The 20,011-nt window shown below is 35.5% G+C and overlaps 1 protein-coding gene across 1 annotated transcript; it reads left to right on the top strand.

The window, feature by feature from the left end:
* The first annotated feature begins 1,005 nt into the window (after window positions 1-1,005).
* On the top strand, window positions 1,006-15,254 carry LOC110461214 (OTU domain-containing protein 5-like). Its single transcript, XM_021514585.1, has 10 exons — window positions 1,006-1,573; window positions 3,490-3,583; window positions 4,570-4,634; window positions 5,350-5,506; window positions 6,475-6,623; window positions 7,025-7,087; window positions 8,367-8,498; window positions 8,697-8,883; window positions 9,062-9,193; window positions 9,876-15,254. Exons 1-10 carry the CDS (start codon window positions 1,190-1,192, stop codon window positions 10,097-10,099), a joined length of 1,587 nt encoding a protein of 528 aa, XP_021370260.1. The 5' UTR covers window positions 1,006-1,189; the 3' UTR covers window positions 10,100-15,254.
* Window positions 15,255-20,011: the final 4,757 nt, after the last annotated feature.

Raw genomic sequence — 20,011 nt, 5'->3', positions numbered from 1 at the left:
ACTGAAATGCCAAATGAACAATTTGAATTTGATGAAAGTGATTGGAAGATGATTTTCATGCTCCCTTTCTCTGTAACAAAATAACACAAAATTGTAATGGCTTCAATTCCGGGTTAATCATCATACATATTCTAACAACAAACTCTTATTTCAAGTTTGGTAACAGACAGTCCTTACGGTAATATTAGTAAACATACATTGAAACGATAGAGCATACGCTATGGAACTGTGAGAAATACCAAAGGTTACTAAAAAAACGTTAAATTCATCATTCATTTCGTTTGAATTTATTAACAAAAATCTTCAGAATGCAATTAACAGAAAATTGGATAATGTGATCATCTCTACAAAAAAAACACCCCATATATCTATACATCAAGGTACCTCAAGAATGAACTTTGCATTATTGTTCTTAAAATAAATAAAGAGATACATATGCTACCCAAAAATATATTGCTAGAAGTCGAAGATAGGCCAGAGATTAATAGCAACCTTATAATTAATTTCAAAAAGATTGGACCAAATGGCAAAACGCTTCTAAAAACAACTAAACATGAAATTTGGAGCAATTTACCATAAGTAATTTATCTGTTCATAAATATTCTTGTTAGAATGAGTAATCTAAATGTAAAATATAGCACATGCACTGACAGCTCACAGAGAAATTCAAACTGTACGTAAAACTCCTATCTTTCCTTTATGATAATTGTAATGAAACGATAATGGAATGATATTGTATGAATATGTGTGTCTATATGTTTGTTATATGTCATGTATATATATTGGCTATTAATGTAAAAAAAAAATGAATAAAAAAAATTAAAAAAATACTACAATTAATTATTCGAACTACAACAAGACTAAGCAACTGTTATCGTTCCCTCGCGCAATTTGTTTGTGCTTTGAAGAGGAAGAGGTAACGAGGTTAGTACTGCACGATCAAAATAAAGCTTGTCGTGACGTCGGATAACCTGATGGATGTGACGTAGCGAATGCCGCGGTTAATAAACAGAGCGAAGCTGCCGAAACCAAATTTGATCAAACTTGTTAGCCAGACGCCATATTTTTGTAATTTGACGATGGAAAGAACATAGTAAGGAAATTATTTCCACAGAAAACTCCATTCCAACACATTACAGCTGAGAAAAAGCTGGTGTTCAAGAAAGTTGTGTAGAGTTTTTATCATAAAATGACGATTTTACCGAAAAAGAAAACAACTAAAGACAAGAATGAAGAACCATCAGACCATTCTAAAGGACATCATCCATCTACCCCAGAAAGTCGACACGATAAAGTAAATCGGACTCGAAACTCTCCCACAAGATGGCTTCCTTCAACATCTAGAGACGATAATACCTCCACACTAGAGGCAGGTTGTTCATACGAAGGACATGAGCCTGCCCCTAGTCATAATAAGCGACGACACAGGTCTTCGCCCCATCGAAACGTCCGGAAACATCGGGGTCACGGTCAGGGAGGAGGTGCAAGCCCGTCCCAGGAGTACGATGAGGAGGGTTACAACAGTGAGGACGAGTACAATCCTCCCTCGTACCCCACTGATAACATAGAAGAGGTGGGCATACATTCCATCCCATTGGGTTGATCATTATACATAGGTTCTCGCACATTCCAATACCATTTTAGGTTACGTAATGTAATCTGTCGAGGATACTAAGTAACTAACTTGCACAAAAGGATCTCATTTCAAGATTAAATGATTCTGATGCTTAAGGTCTCATATTTCTGTCGCACCTTGGACCCTTAATAATTGTTCTGGTGTCGTTGTGGGTGATGGTGGTATGATGCATTCTGGTGATGCTCACTTTAAATTCTACCAACAGATTTGCATTTGTTTAATGGATATATCACAAAAAACGTTAGGGCTTTTAATTATTTTTGAATTATACCAAGGAAATAACACATTTGTATGAGCAAAACAAGAATAAATAGTCTTGTGTTTACGTTGATGGTCACAATATCAAGTTTTCAGAAATGTCATTGAATAACAGGAGAGAGAGAAATGCAATGGCTAGACCAATCTCTAGATGGACACTTTACCTATTTAGCTACCTGGTCTCTGACAATCAACCCTGTCCAGTTCTGCTACATATTCCTCTCTCCTTTTTCTAAGTCTTCTACTCCAACGACAACACTATTTACAATTCAGGTTCCGTGATCCCCTTACTTAGCATTTACCCAGTGCTTCACACAAGGGTTTGCAAGTTTGCCAATATTGTAACAGGCAGACGGGGGTTAGACACCTGAGACCCTCTGTACTGTAGACAGAGGCTCTACCTATTGAGCTACATTGTCGCCAATGATCGACCCAGTCCAGTATGATTGAGTCATTGAGATTGGCTGTCTGATGCTCTACTGCCGAGCTAAAAGCGAAATTCCCTACAGCTGACGCTTGTAAGGCAACAAATCAATGCACATCTTTTACAGTATTCCCCTCTTTTTCTAACACCAACCAAGGTTCTTTGACTCCTTGCCAAGGGTTCTAGCTCCTACCTTGAACGGGGAGGGTCAACAGCACAAATTTGTAATAGGACGAGGAATAGTGATAAAGATAGTGCCCTTGCTGGGGCTCGAACCCGCGATCCATGGCTCTCCAGTCAGATGCTCTAGCTAACGGGAAATTCCCTACAGCTGACGCTTGTTGGGCAACCTACAGTAATCAATGCACATCTTTTACAACTGTATCAGTTTATTTTTAAAATATCTGGACTTTCATACAAACCTATCTCAAAGGTGGCTCTGAATTCATGACAGACTTATTATAATTATGAGCAATTCCGCCAGACTTGCATCTCAACCTGACTCTACCGCATGTATTATAAATTCAGTCAAAGGCTCCATCATAAGATGCGAAGAGAAGGAAGGTCTGGGTTTACATCCCTCCAAAGCGTACTGACTTTTGGTACAAATATGTTCTTCTATTTGGATAGGATGTTTCGGTAATGCATTCTTTAGATCATTTGATATAAGGTAAAGATGCAGAATGTGTCTTACTAAATTGAAGGTCATAAGGATTTTTTCACTTCTACATACATATTCTTTTGTCTTTTGTCCATTGTTTTGATTTCAATCCATCTTAATACTGTGTGCATTGCAGTGGTAGATCTACATTGATGCGAGTCCCGAGTCCCATACTAAAAGATTTCTATTGGTGTTCTTAATAGGATTTGACCAATAAAAGTCCAAACGGAAAGAACCCAACAAAACAAAATGTAGATGTGCCAAATAGAAAATGTTTGTTTCTGTAGGACCTACTCTAAGTTTGTGTGTCAATCCTGAACTTCTTTGGCATCTTCAAGGAAGCACTGTTTAAGTCAAGATCACTCTCCTAGTATATAAACCTTTGAAAAACTAATCGAAAAATGTATAAACTGTGTATGGCAAGTGAATACCAAATCAATCGTAACTTGTCATAACTATTACCACAGCATGACCATACTTATAACTTACTGTATTTTTCATTTGTTCAAGCTGGAAAGATTTTTTGATGCAACAATGAAAGATAAAAAGGGATGGGTCATAAAGAAAATGGCTGAGGATGGAGCCTGTCTGTTCAGGGCAGTTGGTATGTATAAATGTGGATTTGTTATGACACAAACTTTCCTGTGTTTAAATATTATATGTATGTTAATTATTATTATGTGGAAGTATTAATAAATAGAAGGAATTTGTTGTATATTAATTTGGTTTATGAAGGGATCCAGTGGGGCAAATTCAAGCTGGGTTTACATATGTTTTTCACAAACCAGATTGATATACACATTTCATAACTAATTTATTTTGTCACTAAATAGCCATGCTGGCATCTTCGAAAAGGGGACTTCGCTGTTATAAGTGTTTCAGGTGTTACAGTTTTAAAGGAAAGGTAACAGCCTTGCATGGCAGTTTCATATAATTTCAAAGTATATCTTCATATTGTGAATATGTAATATTCAGTCTGAACTGGTGAAGAATATTGAACGTTATTACATCAACACATGACATACACGAACCAATGGCCTCAGATGTACATTACTATAATTAATGTTTCACTTTTGCCCACAGTGTTTTTGTTACGTAAATTTTACAATGTTCAGCCTGTTCCTTTATAAATTTGGAAAATATAGCATTATTTGTACTGAAATTGGGAATATTCCCAAGTTTTTGGTCATTTTGGGGAAATAAGGCTCTTTTTAGCTTGGAGATACAGCCTGTATTCGGCAGTTCAACTAAGCAAAAAAATCACTGGCCCAAAAGTTGTTTGTTTAAATGGTGCACATGCAGAAAATTGAACTTACCATGTTCTGTTCTTTGATAATTGTTATGCTCGAATGTTTATATGTGTGGTGGTACATCAAAACACAACAATAATGGAATTGAATACTACAACGGATGATAAAATATATTAATAGTATCAAAATCAATCAATATACATAATATTCAATTGTTTGCTACTTACAATTTGTCATCATGTACATATGAATTATCATGCAATTTATTTATTATTTATTTAATACATAGTGGTCTCTCCTTTTAAACTAACAACTTACACAAGTTATGTTTCTTTTTCAGCTGACCAGGTATATGGGGACCAAGAGATGCACACTGTTGTCAGGAAACTATGTGTAGATTACATGGTAAGTTTACATCCTTATCACCGGAATCTTCAGGCTAATTGTTCGGCTCCTAAGCATTCAGTTTTACAAATATGCATCTTACTCTTCAGGGGAGTAAAAATCCACTTACCAAATGCACAGGACAACCAGTTTTAGTATCGGGCAATTGCAAAATGTTTATTTACCCAGGGCAGGTACAATGTGCTGGTTTCTAGAACATGTTTTTGCACATGTTGCTCCATTTCCCAAACGAGAGGTGAATGGCAAACTAACTGAACAGCATAGTTTAGTGGTATACACTAAATATATCATGAAACAAATGGTAAGATCATGAAAAATAACTTTATTCTTTGTTTTGCGATAAATTTGCATGTAGAATACTAGCAGACTTTCTATCAATTCTGATGCTCTTTCAGCTAAAATATGAATTGGAGATATTGCGTGTAAAGGACTCCATTAATTGTTAAACGATTGCACATACCTGTCTGCCTGTAGAATGTTGCTGTTTATCGAGTGGGAAGTTGGGATGATGTGACTAATTACCGCACAGATTTGGATCTGGGATTCAGGAATGAAGAGCTACACTGCAATTCAATAGTAAATAAACTACATTGCAATTACTGAGAAACAACAAAATTTAGAATATTTCCTAAATACATACCTTGTTTAAGTGTATATTGGATTTTTTAAGATATAATGTTAAATCTTTGATTATATGAATCACTTTATATTTCAGGGCAAAAATGAAGATTATTTTTCACAATATATCACTGAAGATTTCAACACATATCTAAACCGCAAGAAAATGGACCATTGCCATGGAAACCATGTTGAAATGCAAGCTATATCAGAAGTCTTCAATAGGCCCATTGAAGTTTACCAGTATAGTATAGGTAAGGTCATATATTTCAGCCTGTGGCTGGTGAAAGTAACATCTTTCAATTAAATAATAACCTGGCTACTTTTTCCTGCCAAAACTGTGATGTGCATTCTTTTCTCACATGCTTTCTGTCATCTGCATGGGGAAGAAACTGTCGCTGATCTAGGCTATACCCCCATTGTAATATTGGGACCTCTGTCTTTTATTATTTTTAGGCGGTGTCCCCTCGGCTTAGGCACTTGTCTTCATATGAATTAGATGTTAGGAATTAAGGCACTTGTCTTCATATGAATTAGATGTTGGGAAGACGTTAAACCCCCAAACAAAACAAAAGACTTCAGGTTATTTAATACTCCACCCATATTCAAAGTTAAATTCAGTACCAAGTTGAATTCATATAAATCATGGTTGTTGCCCTACCTTTCATAATATGGATACTAAGTAGTCTCCTCTTAAGAAATTATTCATGAAAGCAACTCAGCAGATTGATGATAAAATCTTCAGCATTCTTGTCTTGAGAATAGCAGACACACATTTGTGTTTTAAAACATCCTAAACCTTTTTCATAAGAATTAATTGAACAGTATCATTCTCATGTCAAATGATGTGCACATTAGTAAATGACACATTGAACTACTAAGTGTGGTTTTTGATGCTGATGTATAAGGTGTCCAATGGTGATGATTTTAGATCATCATTTGAATATTTAAATTCAAGTTATTTCTCTATTATAAACTTTGAGCTTCAGCGAGTATGCTTGAGAATGAGCTCAGTTGGATGAATATAAATGTTAATGGATAATCATGATTTGGATATTTTGTTTCTTCCTCAATGCATAAGTAGATAAAAACCTGTTGGGACATCATGCCACATAAATTTACATTAGTGAATTGAAACATAAGTGTGATTAATGCGCCATGTATTTTGAAGATAGATATAAACGATATCACTTTTAATAATGTGTTTTTCTTTTCTTTGCAGAACCAATCAATACATTTAGCTGTACATACAAAACAGAGAATGAACCAATCCGGATTAGTTATCACAAAAACACCCACTACAACTCATGTGTGGACCCATGCAAGGCCACCATCGGGGTGGGTCTGGGACTGCCAGGCTTCCAGCCAGGGGTGAGTTCTATTATATAACTCCACCCTTCACAAAATACCTGACAGTTGTACCCTTACAATTATGATGTGGGTTAAACACGATGTTTAGTATCAACAGCATTGACTCCATCACAATAAAAAAAAAAAAAGTTTGAATTATAAGATTTCAGTTCTTTGTCAACTCCCATTGTAAATAACAAAAGTAGTTTTACATGTAAATAAAAAATACTGTTCACATGGGAGAGCACACATTATCATACATGTAATGTTAAGTATCAGATATATACTTAAATTAGCCTTTGGTTTACAATAACAACTGTGGTTGAAATAACACTAGATATTAAATAGAGAGTCTACTGCACATATTGTATTTGTGAATGTTCTAATGAAATTTTCCTTAATTCATCTTTTCTGTTTTGCAGCTGGCAGATAAGAATCTTATGGGGGATGCAGTTAAACAATCAGAAAAATTTCATTTAGAAAAGGTAGGCACAGTCATATTTAGTCATGTGGATAAAAGTAGATCTAGCCAATCACTATCTCTGCATTTTATGTGATTCATCTGGTTTTGTAAAGCATGCATTTTTTGCATGGTTTTAATTATCATCAATTTCATTGTCAATATGTATTTCTGTTAAAAACAGACTCAGATACAGTATTTGTCATTTCTGATGATAAGTTTAGGAGGTCAACAAATTAGAAACATAAAACTGCTTAAGTTTGCTGTGCTTTTATCTCAAGTAAGAATGATACAATTAAATTCTTACGTAATACAGTAAATCTGATACACCTGAATTCTCATTCATTGATGACTGTGACTGGGTACCTGATATCTCCATTATACATGACTGCCTACATGTACACAGGTATACAAACAGGTTTTTACAAAATATTGACCATGAATTTTGATTTAAACCTCAACATCTCGCGTGAGGCTACGCTGAAATAATCATGGCTTGAAGAAATGATAAAAATGAACAACAATGCTAGAAAATCATGATGTTTCATTGTTTGGTCAGTTTTCAATAACCCTTCCTGTACATTGTAGCATAGCATGTACTCGGCCTGAAGCAGATATCAGATTTTATCAAATTTTCAACTGTAAATGCATTAGTAAACATTCTCAATGGCACGATATCTAACCATTTACGACTTAATGGATCAATGGATGTACGTGACTGAGACATGTATTTGTTATAGGTACTGATAAAGTCGTATCAATCTCACTTACAAATTTTTGTATAAGTGAGTTATTGTTTAAACATTAATGTTTATCAAGACTTCAATATGAATTGATCTTGGTTAGTAATGACTACAGTGTCTTTGTGCTGGGTATCATGTTCTCATTGAATGCTGGCAGGGAAAGGTGTGCTCTTGAAAAGGGAGTTGAACACCTTTTTAAATCTTCTAAAACAGCCACTTGTAAATGTAAAACAAGAACATGTAGACCAACTCCCACTCCCACTGGAAACCTATTTGNCCCCCAGGACTTTGTAAAATAAAAGCTATATTTTTTTCATTCTCTCTGATTGTTATACCATTTGTCCCTCGAGATCTTTCCAGACCGTAACTTCTGAACCATGCAAGAATATTAGAAAATCCATACCGTGCCATATATCACATTTTCATCATGGTCAAGCAGGGAAAACTTTGTGTGATTCTATCTACTTTGTTTTATTTTGCCTTTAAATGTGCTTCCAAAACTAATTTTGCCTTTAAATGTGCTTCCAAAACTAGGATTCACTGAGTGTGTTTGTGTTGCAGTGTATGTTGGAGGACAAGCTTCGTGAGACTGACTGGGAGGTGACCCAGGAGACCATAGAGGAGCAAGTGGCCAGGGAGTCCTACCTACAGTGGCTCCGAGACAATGAGACTCAAGCACGCAGACAGGACACAGTAAGTCAATACTGTCACATCAAGCAAACAGGACAATTGGATTTATAAATTTGTTTCGGTGATAAAGAAAAGTTATAAATCGAATTATTTAATTCCATGATTTTTTTTCCAGCTCTAAGTAAAATAACCTGTTTATCTATAAATGTGATTTATCTTTTAACTTTGTAAGTGCTATAGTTTTGACAACATATTTTGTAGCCCAAGTCCGCGAGTGCAACATGTAGTTCTTCCTCTGATGCTATGTATATGAATACTCCTGCTGAGCTGAGAGTTGGACGTTCACCACGGGCAAGAAGTAACCCCAATTCAGCACAAAACAGTCCCCAGCGACCTGAAGGGCTTGACCAGGCCTCACCAAAACCTACACTGCCTACCCCTGGTGCAGGTAAGCATGTACTCATGGCTGCAAGCTAAAACTACATATGTACAAGACTATACTCTCAAAAATGGAAAACAAAATATTAAAATTTGTATTAATTATTTAATGTGTTATTTTAAGGTATATCTATATACAGAGTAGTACTAGGAGGTTATGTGAACATGTTCTTCATTCTCCTCTTCAGGATCTCCTCAGCCCCAGAGTGATCACTCTGTATTAGGGGCCACAGCTGGACCTGTACAAGGTGCTGTGGGAGGGAACCCCAACTTTAAAGAAACCAGTTCACTCATGAACCAGTACCCATCTAACATGTTTGGTATGTAACTGCAAAAGTACATTTCTTCTTAACATATTACATTTTGTAGTAGTACCACCTTGCTGTCACTTTGATGAAGTTGACAGATTCATTATTATTATTTTTGAAAATATATCCATTGTTTGAATTATAATAAAAACTTTTTCAATAGATCAAGGAAATTTAATGTGCACCTGTAATGTGCTTTTAACAGCAGTGTTTTCATGGAAAAATAAAAATATTTCATTCACACAAATTCACAATACCGATGAATCACTGATTTGCATGGAAAAATTATCTAATGTTATAATTGAAACAAGAAAAGTTTCTACAAACCATCAGATAGTTAAATTGTTTTGACAGAGTACTCAATAATTTAGATGGCAAATCATTCATTGTCCATCAATCCAACAGATTTCTCCACCCCCCGCCACCCCTCGAAACAACCTATTCCATTGATCTATAAGGCCTTGAGTTATTGAATGTAAGTTGGAGTTTGTTTGGGAAGAAGGATATTAAATGTTTTCAAATAAATTACCTTGACCTACATTTATGGTCACAGGTGTGTACTAGATGAAAAAATGTCTTCAGTTTGTTTCAATAATGGAAAAGACACAGATGCAGACTGTCCCTGTTATTGAAAAAGAATTCCAGTTAAGTTTTGATATAAAAGACAAATTTTAATGTGACTGAGATATTGTAGGTTACCCAGAGTGGAACGAGGATGACATTCTAGCCCAAGTGATGGCTCAGTCCCAGCAAGAATACTTCGACTCGTTGAAGAAAAATGCAGCTGCTTCCTCTTCAGTCTCCTCTTCCTCCTCGACCTTCCTCACCACATCTTCATCGCCATCATGGTCCGGCCCCAGCGGCAGTGGTCTGACTTTCATGAGTAATCCTTCAAGTTACCAGGGGCCCAACAGCTAACATATACCCCAAGGACTTGTTAGGATTAGTCAATTATTTCATTTGTTTAGTTGATGTCCAATGTATATGATCAGATTTCATTTATCCCTTTTTTTAGCAAACAGTTTTAAAAAACATATTTTTGAAAAAGAAACACTCAAACTCCAGTTAGAATTTTCGAAAAGATTTGATGTTGATGCTCTCCATTTTGTAAAATATCTCTTCAGAGAAGGTTCAAGTGAGAACACCACACCTAATATTTGTAAAAAGAAATTGTGGCTAAGGTAGCAGGTAAACCACTCCGTTTATACATTTTGAATTGTGAAAAATATATCTGTTTTGCATTTTCATTCTGTATGCACATATCCAGTCATAGATTTATTGAGTGCAAATATCAGTGAACAGTTTGGATGTTGTCTCAAACACACAAATCCGTTTTTTAGCTCACCTGACCTTAAATGAGCTTATGCCGTGGTAAAGCGTTTTGTGATCTTCTCATTTAAAAGACTACTAGTCAAGAATAGCTCAATGGATTTAAACTAAATTTAGTGTGGAGTCTTAACATCCTCAACCCAAGACTATAGGACATAAATTCATTTTAACAACAGGTGTGGTCCCCCTGGTGAAAATGGACAGGGTCCAGTTGGGGGGAAAATGGGTAAACCCGTAAAACTCCTTCTACTTCGGTACATGTGAAGGGATCTTGTATAGAACATATTAAGTTCAAAAGGGCTCTGTAGTCCGACACAAGACTGGACATAACACATAAAAGTGAAAATAGACTACACCCATTAACATGGTAATGGTGATCATAGGATTTTAGTCCTAATAGAGGAATAAAGGTAATGTTTTAAAGACTTTATTACTACAATATTTATAACTATGATTTTTCTCAACTTATACCATTTTTCTCTTATAGATATTTTGTATTCATTTGAATCTACTAAGAGCAGTAGAGCTATTCAGGCCCCTAGGCATCCTGTCACAGTAAAAGGATGAAATATTAAATTCAGAAACTACAACTGTATCTTGAAACAAATTGGTTCAAACTATACTTTATTAGTTATATGTCTTGTTGAGAATTTCTCAGACATCCCAACTACAATATAAAGGTGTTTTTTTAGCATATGTACCTATCAAGTTTTCAGTTTTAAAGCTGGGAAGTGTGGATGAAAATTAATAGACGCTATAACTGCTGATGAATACCTGTTTTTGTACCAGACTCGTTGAGTGTTCTAAATTTTAATTGAAAATTTGGATGTGAATTTCTTTGCAATGTTAGTTTCTTTGACATTGCTGCCATTGTTGTTACGATGTACTCAATCAAAGGGAGGTAAGTCTGTATATTTATAAACACTCTTGAAAATGAGGATTTTTTCTCTAATAGTAATTTGTTTTTCAGTTAATTCTTTGGAAGATTATATTGGGTCCTGAAGTTTTTCATTAAATACAGCATGTTTTGTACAATGCTGATTGCTATATATCTGTTAACCCTGCCCCCACCCCTACCCCAGCAAGAATGAAAAGTTAACATTACAAGGAGAGTCATAACAAAAAGGACATCATTAATAATATAAAGTCACACAAGTTGGAGTTGTTTAAGATTTTTTTTGTATTTTCAAGTCTTCTGATTGGGCAAAACGTGAGCCTGTGCAAAATATTAATCTGTTACAGTTGAACCTTGTTCAACCGTTTTTCTTTGATTCAAGCGCTTGTGGCAATTTTTTTATTTTCATAGACACAAACCGTAATCATATAGTTGAATCTGACAATATTTAGTGTTACCCCAAACCTAATAAACACATGTATCCCATTAAGGGTCATTTGCAAAGTATACAATCTATAAAATTATTAAAGAAATATAAATGATCTGCAAAAATCCTGTTTTGTTTGTCTGGAATTTGTTTAATCTGGTAATTTTCTCAAGAATAATAAAGTTGATATGTATATATTTTCCATACATAAATGATATTATCTTTTTTTCCGCAAAAAAAAGGTTTGGGTAATGTAAAACTGGAATACTTTTGACCGTTTGTTCTGTAACAGGTTTATGTATGTAGTAATGTTAGTTTACCACTGCTATGTAAATACATTCTTCAAGTTTATCATCAGCTGAAGAGATTTACAACAACCTGTATCTGCATTTATACTTATGCATGCTTCAGACTGTATCTGTGTGAGAATGAATTCACTTCGTCTGTTTCTGACTCTGTCTGTTGGTGAAAGGGTGAAATATTTTTGTGTTTATTGACTGTGTATAGACGAAATAACTACCTGTTTCTTCGCTGTGTCTCAGAGCAGCAATGAAATAGGTTTGTGTGTTTCGTGACTGTGTTTATGTGAATGTTAGGATAAAAAGTCTTCATAACAAGAGTAGAGGGTTGATTGAGCCCATCGTCTGATCATGGTGATGAGTGAGTACCGAAGCGAAATCAACCGTGGGTATCCGACGATGGATTGAGCCTTTTAAGTCAGCATATAAAGGCATCCCAAATTGTTAGCCTGTACATGATCATTCTGCTATTTTGGATATTAAAATTAGCATTCAGAGAGAAATATTGTGATGATTAGATATAGATTAGCACTGTCACTCTACATAAAGAGAGAGAAAGGTATATTTCCATATGCTCTATATATTTCCAATATTCGTAATTCAACATTTCTAGTAAAGTACTACATACCCAACTACACGTATCTCAAAATAGTTCATTAAAGTAGTATCACACAACTTATAAACATAAAACATTTCCAATGAAATAACACTACATCCCAAACAATCTCAGAACCTTAACTTGAACACTGCTGGAATTTGTACTTGTTTTATATTACTGTGAAAATAGCACCGCACCTATCAAAGATATATGTGATGTACACATTTCAAATCTTAACATTTAAAAAAATATAACCACCTATGTAGAATACGAGCGGTTCAAGATGAGTGTATATGACACGGGAATAACAAAGTTCCACTCGATCAGACATTTTCCTGCAGTGCAGGTTTATATTGTATATCCTACACTGACTACATTTACTACTTGTTAGACTAGGCACCCAACACATAGTCGTTTTTAAAGCTTTCCTAAGTTCTGGCTCTTCAATTTTTGACGGATCTGTTGATAATAATCCACAAAGTGAGATAGAAATAGAATCTGATATATGGTGACTTTACAAAGTCATTGTTATATCTTAAGTTATTTTGATTATTTCCAAATTTATTTTGTATTTATTGCCAAACAGTCGGTGAAAGCTGATGAATTCTGATTATTTGTCAAAATATATCCTGTTTAACAGTATGCAAGTGCTAATTACAATTGTATAATGTTTATACAATGTTGAAATGTATGATTTAAATTGTCATTTTGTTGTATGGATACATGTGAATTTAATTATATTACAGTACTCAAACCTTTGATCGTGTGCTTTAGTCTTTTCATATTAATTTAGTAAAATTCTGTTGCATGCAGTTACAGAGTTTGATGAAAATGGTACAAATATCAGCTATAACACTGTCATTTTCTAATGATTGAGTGGCAGACATTTCCGCAAAAATGTTGAGAGATTGGACACAAGGATAGAGTGCTTATTTTACTAATTAGGTGTGAGTGTGGCCCCATCCCCCTTGCTGTTTATAGGATTTGTTTTATCATTTCTAACTGATGGTTTCTCTGTAATCATATTTGTCTTTGATCAGTTTTAATTGTCTTGTTTATTTCTTTGTATGTTTGATAATGCTATGTAGTCGCTAAATTTTAATAATTCTGTGAATTTTCCCATTTAGCATGCTATGTATGTTGGCAACCATTGGCAAGGTTGGGTATAGAAATTTTTTTGGTGATTATAAATGTGAAGTATTTAAAAGTTTTACGTCCTTACTGTGGTTAAATGTTTCTTTATGTTTACAAGAACTATTTATTTTGAATGTGTGATATATACAGAGCCAGCCATCCCCTAATACAGCACATAGATCAAACCAACACTGCTGCATGCTCCTCTTTGTGTTTTAATCAGTTTTGCCACCCGATATATTATACCTGTGATTGCGTTTGATCCATCTCGGTTCACTCATTGAGTAATTGTCCTACTACAGTGTTATCGTTGCATACCTTTTTTTGAGACTTTAACACATTGTCAGTTAAGCAAAACATTACCAGTCATAGGTATATGTTACAGGTTTTAGAACATTTCAAGCTTTTATATTTTTTGGAAGGTCAATTGGTATCGCTGTACGATAGTAAAATCCTTTTTCAAATGTAAACATCATTAATATTTTTGGTAAAATGCTGAATTTGTAGCAATAACAAAGAGGGAGGCAACTCTGGATGCTAGTATTCACTTGTCACTTGCAACCAGTTGAGGTTTTAAACTAAACATTGTAAATCCATGATGTGCTGTTTGTGGAAGGTGGCTGTTTTTTCTGATATCTGTGATCATTCAAGTCTGGCTTGAGTTATCAGTGCTATTTTTGATAGGTCCGACAGGGAACAACTACAATGTTGGGTGATATTTGGTTAAATCACATAGTTAGAACTTTACTTGATAAATGAGTAACTTATGTCTGTACCACCAATTTTCTTGGAGCTCAGCTTGCACCATCTTATTAGTTGAGTTGTTTCCTTGCTGCTTTTGCAACATGGTACTACAGTTATGTTTGCTTGTAATATATAATTTCCTTGACTTGGCAATGAAAGTTTACAACAAAATTAGGAAGCTGGTTTTTGATGAATTCAATTTTAACTTACTGGATGTAAAAAAAATCTACAATATAGACAAAAAATGAAATTGTTTTTGTCTCATGAACTACTGTATATATATATTGAATATAATTTGAATGTCTTTTGTTCAACTATTGTTTTTTCGCAGGTTTTACAAAGGAAATAAATTTGACACATGCCCTTGTGGTTACACATATTCTCAAGATTGGTTTGAACTACCCAATGCATTTCTTTTAATATTGTATACTCTTGCATGTTCACGAGATATGTTTATGATCCATGATGGAAGGGTAGGATTGTGTCCCCTGTCGGCCAGTCAGTGACAGCCATGTTTTGTATGTGGACATGTGTCCATTTGTATTTGTTACTTCCCACAGAGTCGGGCACGGTGGGATAAAACTGTTAGAAAGCAATCTATGTCACTTAATCATGTACTGAGGACAAATAAAGTTCACATTTCAGTACATTGACTTAATGTCTTTATTGGAAATTTGTTTGATTTCTGTTAAGTTTTTTCTCTTTGAAATCAGATAGATAGACAAAGCTTATTATTAAATCAAGATATATGGATTTGTCTTATTACAAATGAGAATCTTGGAAAAACTGATTATTTTTATGTTGGATTTAATTTGATTTTTCATATGGTTCATATGGTAGTGCACTCTGGCCCCACACCAGATGTATATCTATCAGAATGTCTCACTCTGGCCCCACACCAGATGTATATCTATCATAATGTCTCACTCTGGCCCCACACCAGATGTATATCTATCATAATGTCTCACTCTGGCCCCACACCAGATGTATATTTATCAGAATGTCTCACTCTGGCCCCACACCAGATGTGTATCTATCAGAATGTCTCACTCTGGCCCCACACCGGATGTCTATCTATCAGAATGTCCCACTCTGGCCCCACACCAGATGTATATCTATCATAATGTCTCACTCTGGCCCCACACCAGATGTATATCTATCATAATGTCTCACTCTGGCCCCACACCAGATGTATATCTATCATAATGTCTCACTCTGGCCCCACACCAGATGTATAGCTATCAGAATGTCTCACTCTGGCCCCACACCAGATGTATTTCTATCAGAATGTCTCACTCTGGCCCCACACCAGATGTATATTTATCAGAATGTCTCACTCTGGCCCCACACCAGATGTCTATCTATCAGAATGTCTCAGCCTGGTGCCAGAATCACAGGAAACTCAGGCTAATACAAAGGGAAGCAAAATAAACATAGAGTGAAAAAAACAATGCAAAGTCATACAACACTACACAAAAGGAAATGCGTCATGAACCCCAAACAAATAATCTGCATAAGGTTAAACATGTACAGCACAACACGATATCACCAGGGAAAAGTCGCTGATTCACGAGACGCACATGTCCAGTTTATATACAACTAACACACAAGAAACAGTTAACCTGTTTATTACTCTTGTTAACAACATATTTACATACAGTAATACATTTGGCGCATCAGGGGCTACTCACTCCAACAATTTTACTACCATATATTTGATACGCTAGACTCCGGGGGTATTGAGAGAAGGAGCTAGACTCTGAAAATGTCTTCAGAGAAGCACTTACCCAGCCCAGAGAAGTGAGCAGCTAGACTCTGAAAATGTCTCCAGAGAAGCGACTAGACTCTGGTTATAGACTCTGAAAATGTCTTCAGAGAAGCACTTACACAGCCCAGAGAAGTGAGCAGCTAGACTCTGAAAATGTCTCCAGAGAAGCGACTAGACTCTTGTTGTGAACACCCCTAGAGAAGCCATGATGAGAGCAGATAGACTCCTGTGATACAAGAGAAGCCGCATCCCCACACTAATATAAAACTTTGTTGAGATTGGGGGTGAATTCCTAGAATTTAAAGCCACTGAAGCGAGAAATATGATAACCTACCTGAAATGAGTAGCCCAAACAACCTAAAATAGAGCAATAGTGCCTGTCGAAGGCAAGTATAAATGGTACATGTAACAAAAAAGACATTGCACAAAGATACAAACATGAGAAAAGGAACAGCTGCGTAATACAGGGAAACAACAAACGATAAGTACTACATTACAATTGGCAGACTTATGCATATATGAAGCTTGGCATGTAGCTGGGGATGGTGGGTGGGTACACATCGACAACCGTGGTTCTCTGCAGCCTCCCCGGAGGAAGGGGGCTGCTACCAATTAAGATTGATTGATTGATTGATTGATGGGGCTTTACGTCCTTGTTCCGGTCCACTTAAAAACCAATTAAGAGGCCCCTATAGGGGACAATATACTGCTCTGCGATTGGTCAATTCTCGTCTACTAATTACCATACCTTCATTAACATATATATAACCCAAACAGCCCATGTCATATTTATGACTGAATAGAGAAACGTCATGAGTTTGATATAACTATACAAAACAACTTATATTATTATAACGACTAAAACAAAAGAGGAGCTGGCTACATCGTTGTATGCAAACTATAATTTAATATATTAAATATCAAATTATCATAAAATGTTGGTTTCTTGGAACAGGTTCTCGTTGACAACGCTACGTCATGTGACTAATGAGTGAAGGAATCAACTCAGGAAATCAAAGTCACGTGTTTTACCTCTAAGTAGCGAAATGACAGTTGTAGAACAATCTGCCATCCTGAAAGGAATTGTGCATTGATCATACACCACTACAGATTAAAGAACTGCTTCACACCATCGAGGCACTTCTGTGATTTCCATGTCATCGGCTACAACCACCTTAGAGAAGGACGAAGTAAACGTTTTACCATGTCTTGTACTTTTTGCGGACGACACCGACAAATATGGACACTAAATGAACCCTATTGTCGAATCTTTAGTATATTAACTTCAGCGGAAATGGCGATAAATAGGTTGTCAGCTGTCACAAACAGTAAAAGGCAACCAGCTCTGAAGAAACAGTCAAGATGAATATGAAAATAGAGAAAAATCATCATCACTGCCAGAACAGAAGTCGAAAAAATAAGAGCAAGTATGATCTGTGTGCACACAATCTCCCATCAAAGACTACCAAAAAGGCAGCAGAAGTTTTTCTTGTAGAAATCTTATGTCCCAAAGAAGAGTAAGATGATTTAATGCAGGTGAATATTTTCTGCATTGTTTTTGTGTCGCCTACGACGGATGTCGGAAAGACACATAGGCGCTGCTTTTCCGACGGCGACGGCGGCGTCAACAATGTTAAGGTTTTGCGTTAAGCTCTGTTTCTGACAAAGCTACACCAACAAAACCTCGATCATAGATGTAGCATGGGCAGTGGAGCCTACTGCACTAAAAACATTTCATTGATTTCTGCATTTTTTTGGTAAAAACCTCAAATTTCTGGACTTAGAAAAAAACTCAACGTTGAGGATCTGAAATTTCTGGAATTTAAAAAAAAAATCAATGTTATGATTTCGCGTTTAGGTCCGTTTCCTTATGTACTTGGGTCATACACTGTAGGTGTATCATAGCTAAATGCACTACACTCTTTCCTAACATTTCATGGATTTCCCCCACTTTGGGTGGAAAACCCTCACATTTGTTGACTCAAACGTATTCTACAATTATTTATTTATTTATTTTTTAACACAAAGACCTAAGCTTTTTATACATTTATTACTTAATTTCTACAGACTTTGGATTCATTTATTTATTTTTAATTTCTTTTAATTCTTCTTCTTTATTACTAGAAGTCAACTGAGGAACTCTTCACGCAGGATTCAACTGATGAGGAAGAGGAAGAAGATGTTATATAATGTATTTATTGTAAATTTCAATTGTGAATATTTTTGTACAAACTTTTTTTTAGGTGACCAGAAGGTGCAGTTTTATATCACATGTAAGATATATACATTTTTGTTACCCGCTTCCTTGACCAAATTCCATATCAATAATATCACATGTTACTAATACACAATAATGACATAATTACATTTTATTTTGTATCCACTTTCAGATCACGTCTGACTAATGACACTTTTTGCGTTTTAATTACAGGTGTGGTTATAATGCAAGCTGCATATACAATTCAATAATGTCTGCCTTTCTCACAACCTATTACCTATTAGGTTATCACATTGGGATATGACCTTCAATTTCAATTCTCTTTAAATATATCCTAAGTACTATGTCAAATGCTTATTATATTGACAAAGCGGGACAGGCGACACATATAATTACGCGTAATTCTTGTTCATATAAGATCGAACGTTAGCCTTGCTTGTAGATTCTTAATATAAATTTAAAAAAAAAGGGTTTTGAGGGAAAGGCGGAAAATAGCAATTCCATATTGTGAGTGTAAAACAAGGGTATTTCAACCACCTGGGGTAAGATTCTTGAATGCCAAACCCTCAGCTAGCCTTAGGCTTGGACAGTCAGGAATCTTAACTCTTAAGTTCTGATTTATTTGTCGCATCCTCAAAATAAGGAAATTATCTAATTTGTCCTGAACTTTACCTGTATTTTAATTAACTGCACTCGTGTCAAGGCTTATCAGCCCAGGCCCTGCTATCTGATGCTGTACTGTATATGGAATCCGTCATTATTTTGATTACGGCCACAACGTGACAGACACTGACCTTCAATAAGTTAAATAGGTTATTATGTAATCTGAAGCGCACTCACAAAATGTAAAAAGTTGCTGGGAAACAGCGTGTATCCGTTGACACGCAGAAAAAATGACAACGGAATATCTGAAATTTGGCCTCGCACATACAGATCGAGTTGTTAAAACAATTGTTTCTAAACATAATTGTCCATTGCGTATATACAAAGAAAGTACTTTGAAAATGTCATAATCAACACACTAGAAAAAAGGGTTAAAGAATAATTTGTTATTACTGAGAAAGGGAAGTAATTGTAAATAAAAAGACCTTACGAAATGTTAACGGTTGTTTTATTGTTAATAACGATTGCTTTCCAATCTATGGCGTTGTACTTTTGAAGATGATTTAATGGGGGAAAACCATCCAACAATGTACCGAATTCACATTTATTTTCCTTATTTTATAATTTTTTGAAAAAGGGGATTTGGTCACCAGGATTGAACGCCTAACCCCTCAAATACACTACGATCCCAGAAAAGAAGAGAGGCGACAAATGAGGGTTGGAGGCTATGGACAGGTTTATTATTGTTATCCTGATCTCCTTGGGAGCTTGTGTGCTCCCTATGGTTTTCAAGGGCCTCGATGTAAATGATTGAT

Source organism: Mizuhopecten yessoensis, unplaced genomic scaffold (assembly GCF_002113885.1).
Source record: "Mizuhopecten yessoensis strain PY_sf001 unplaced genomic scaffold, ASM211388v2 scaffold10591, whole genome shotgun sequence".
In the NCBI taxonomy this organism is placed as follows: domain Eukaryota; kingdom Metazoa; phylum Mollusca; class Bivalvia; order Pectinida; family Pectinidae; genus Mizuhopecten; species Mizuhopecten yessoensis.
Note: the sequence above shows the minus strand (reverse complement) of the source record. Positions and strands in the feature narration are given on the sequence as shown.

Coding starts and splice junctions, on each gene's coding strand:
- LOC110461214 (XM_021514585.1), top strand. CDS start 1,190: ATGACGATTTTACCGAAAAAGAAAACAACTAAAGACAAGAATGAAGAA. Junction 1,574..3,489: donor CCACTGATAACATAGAAGAG/GTGGGCATACAT, acceptor CATTTGTTCAAG/CTGGAAAGATTTTTTGATGC. Junction 7,088..8,366: donor AAAAATTTCATTTAGAAAAG/GTAGGCACAGTC, acceptor TTTGTGTTGCAG/TGTATGTTGGAGGACAAGCT.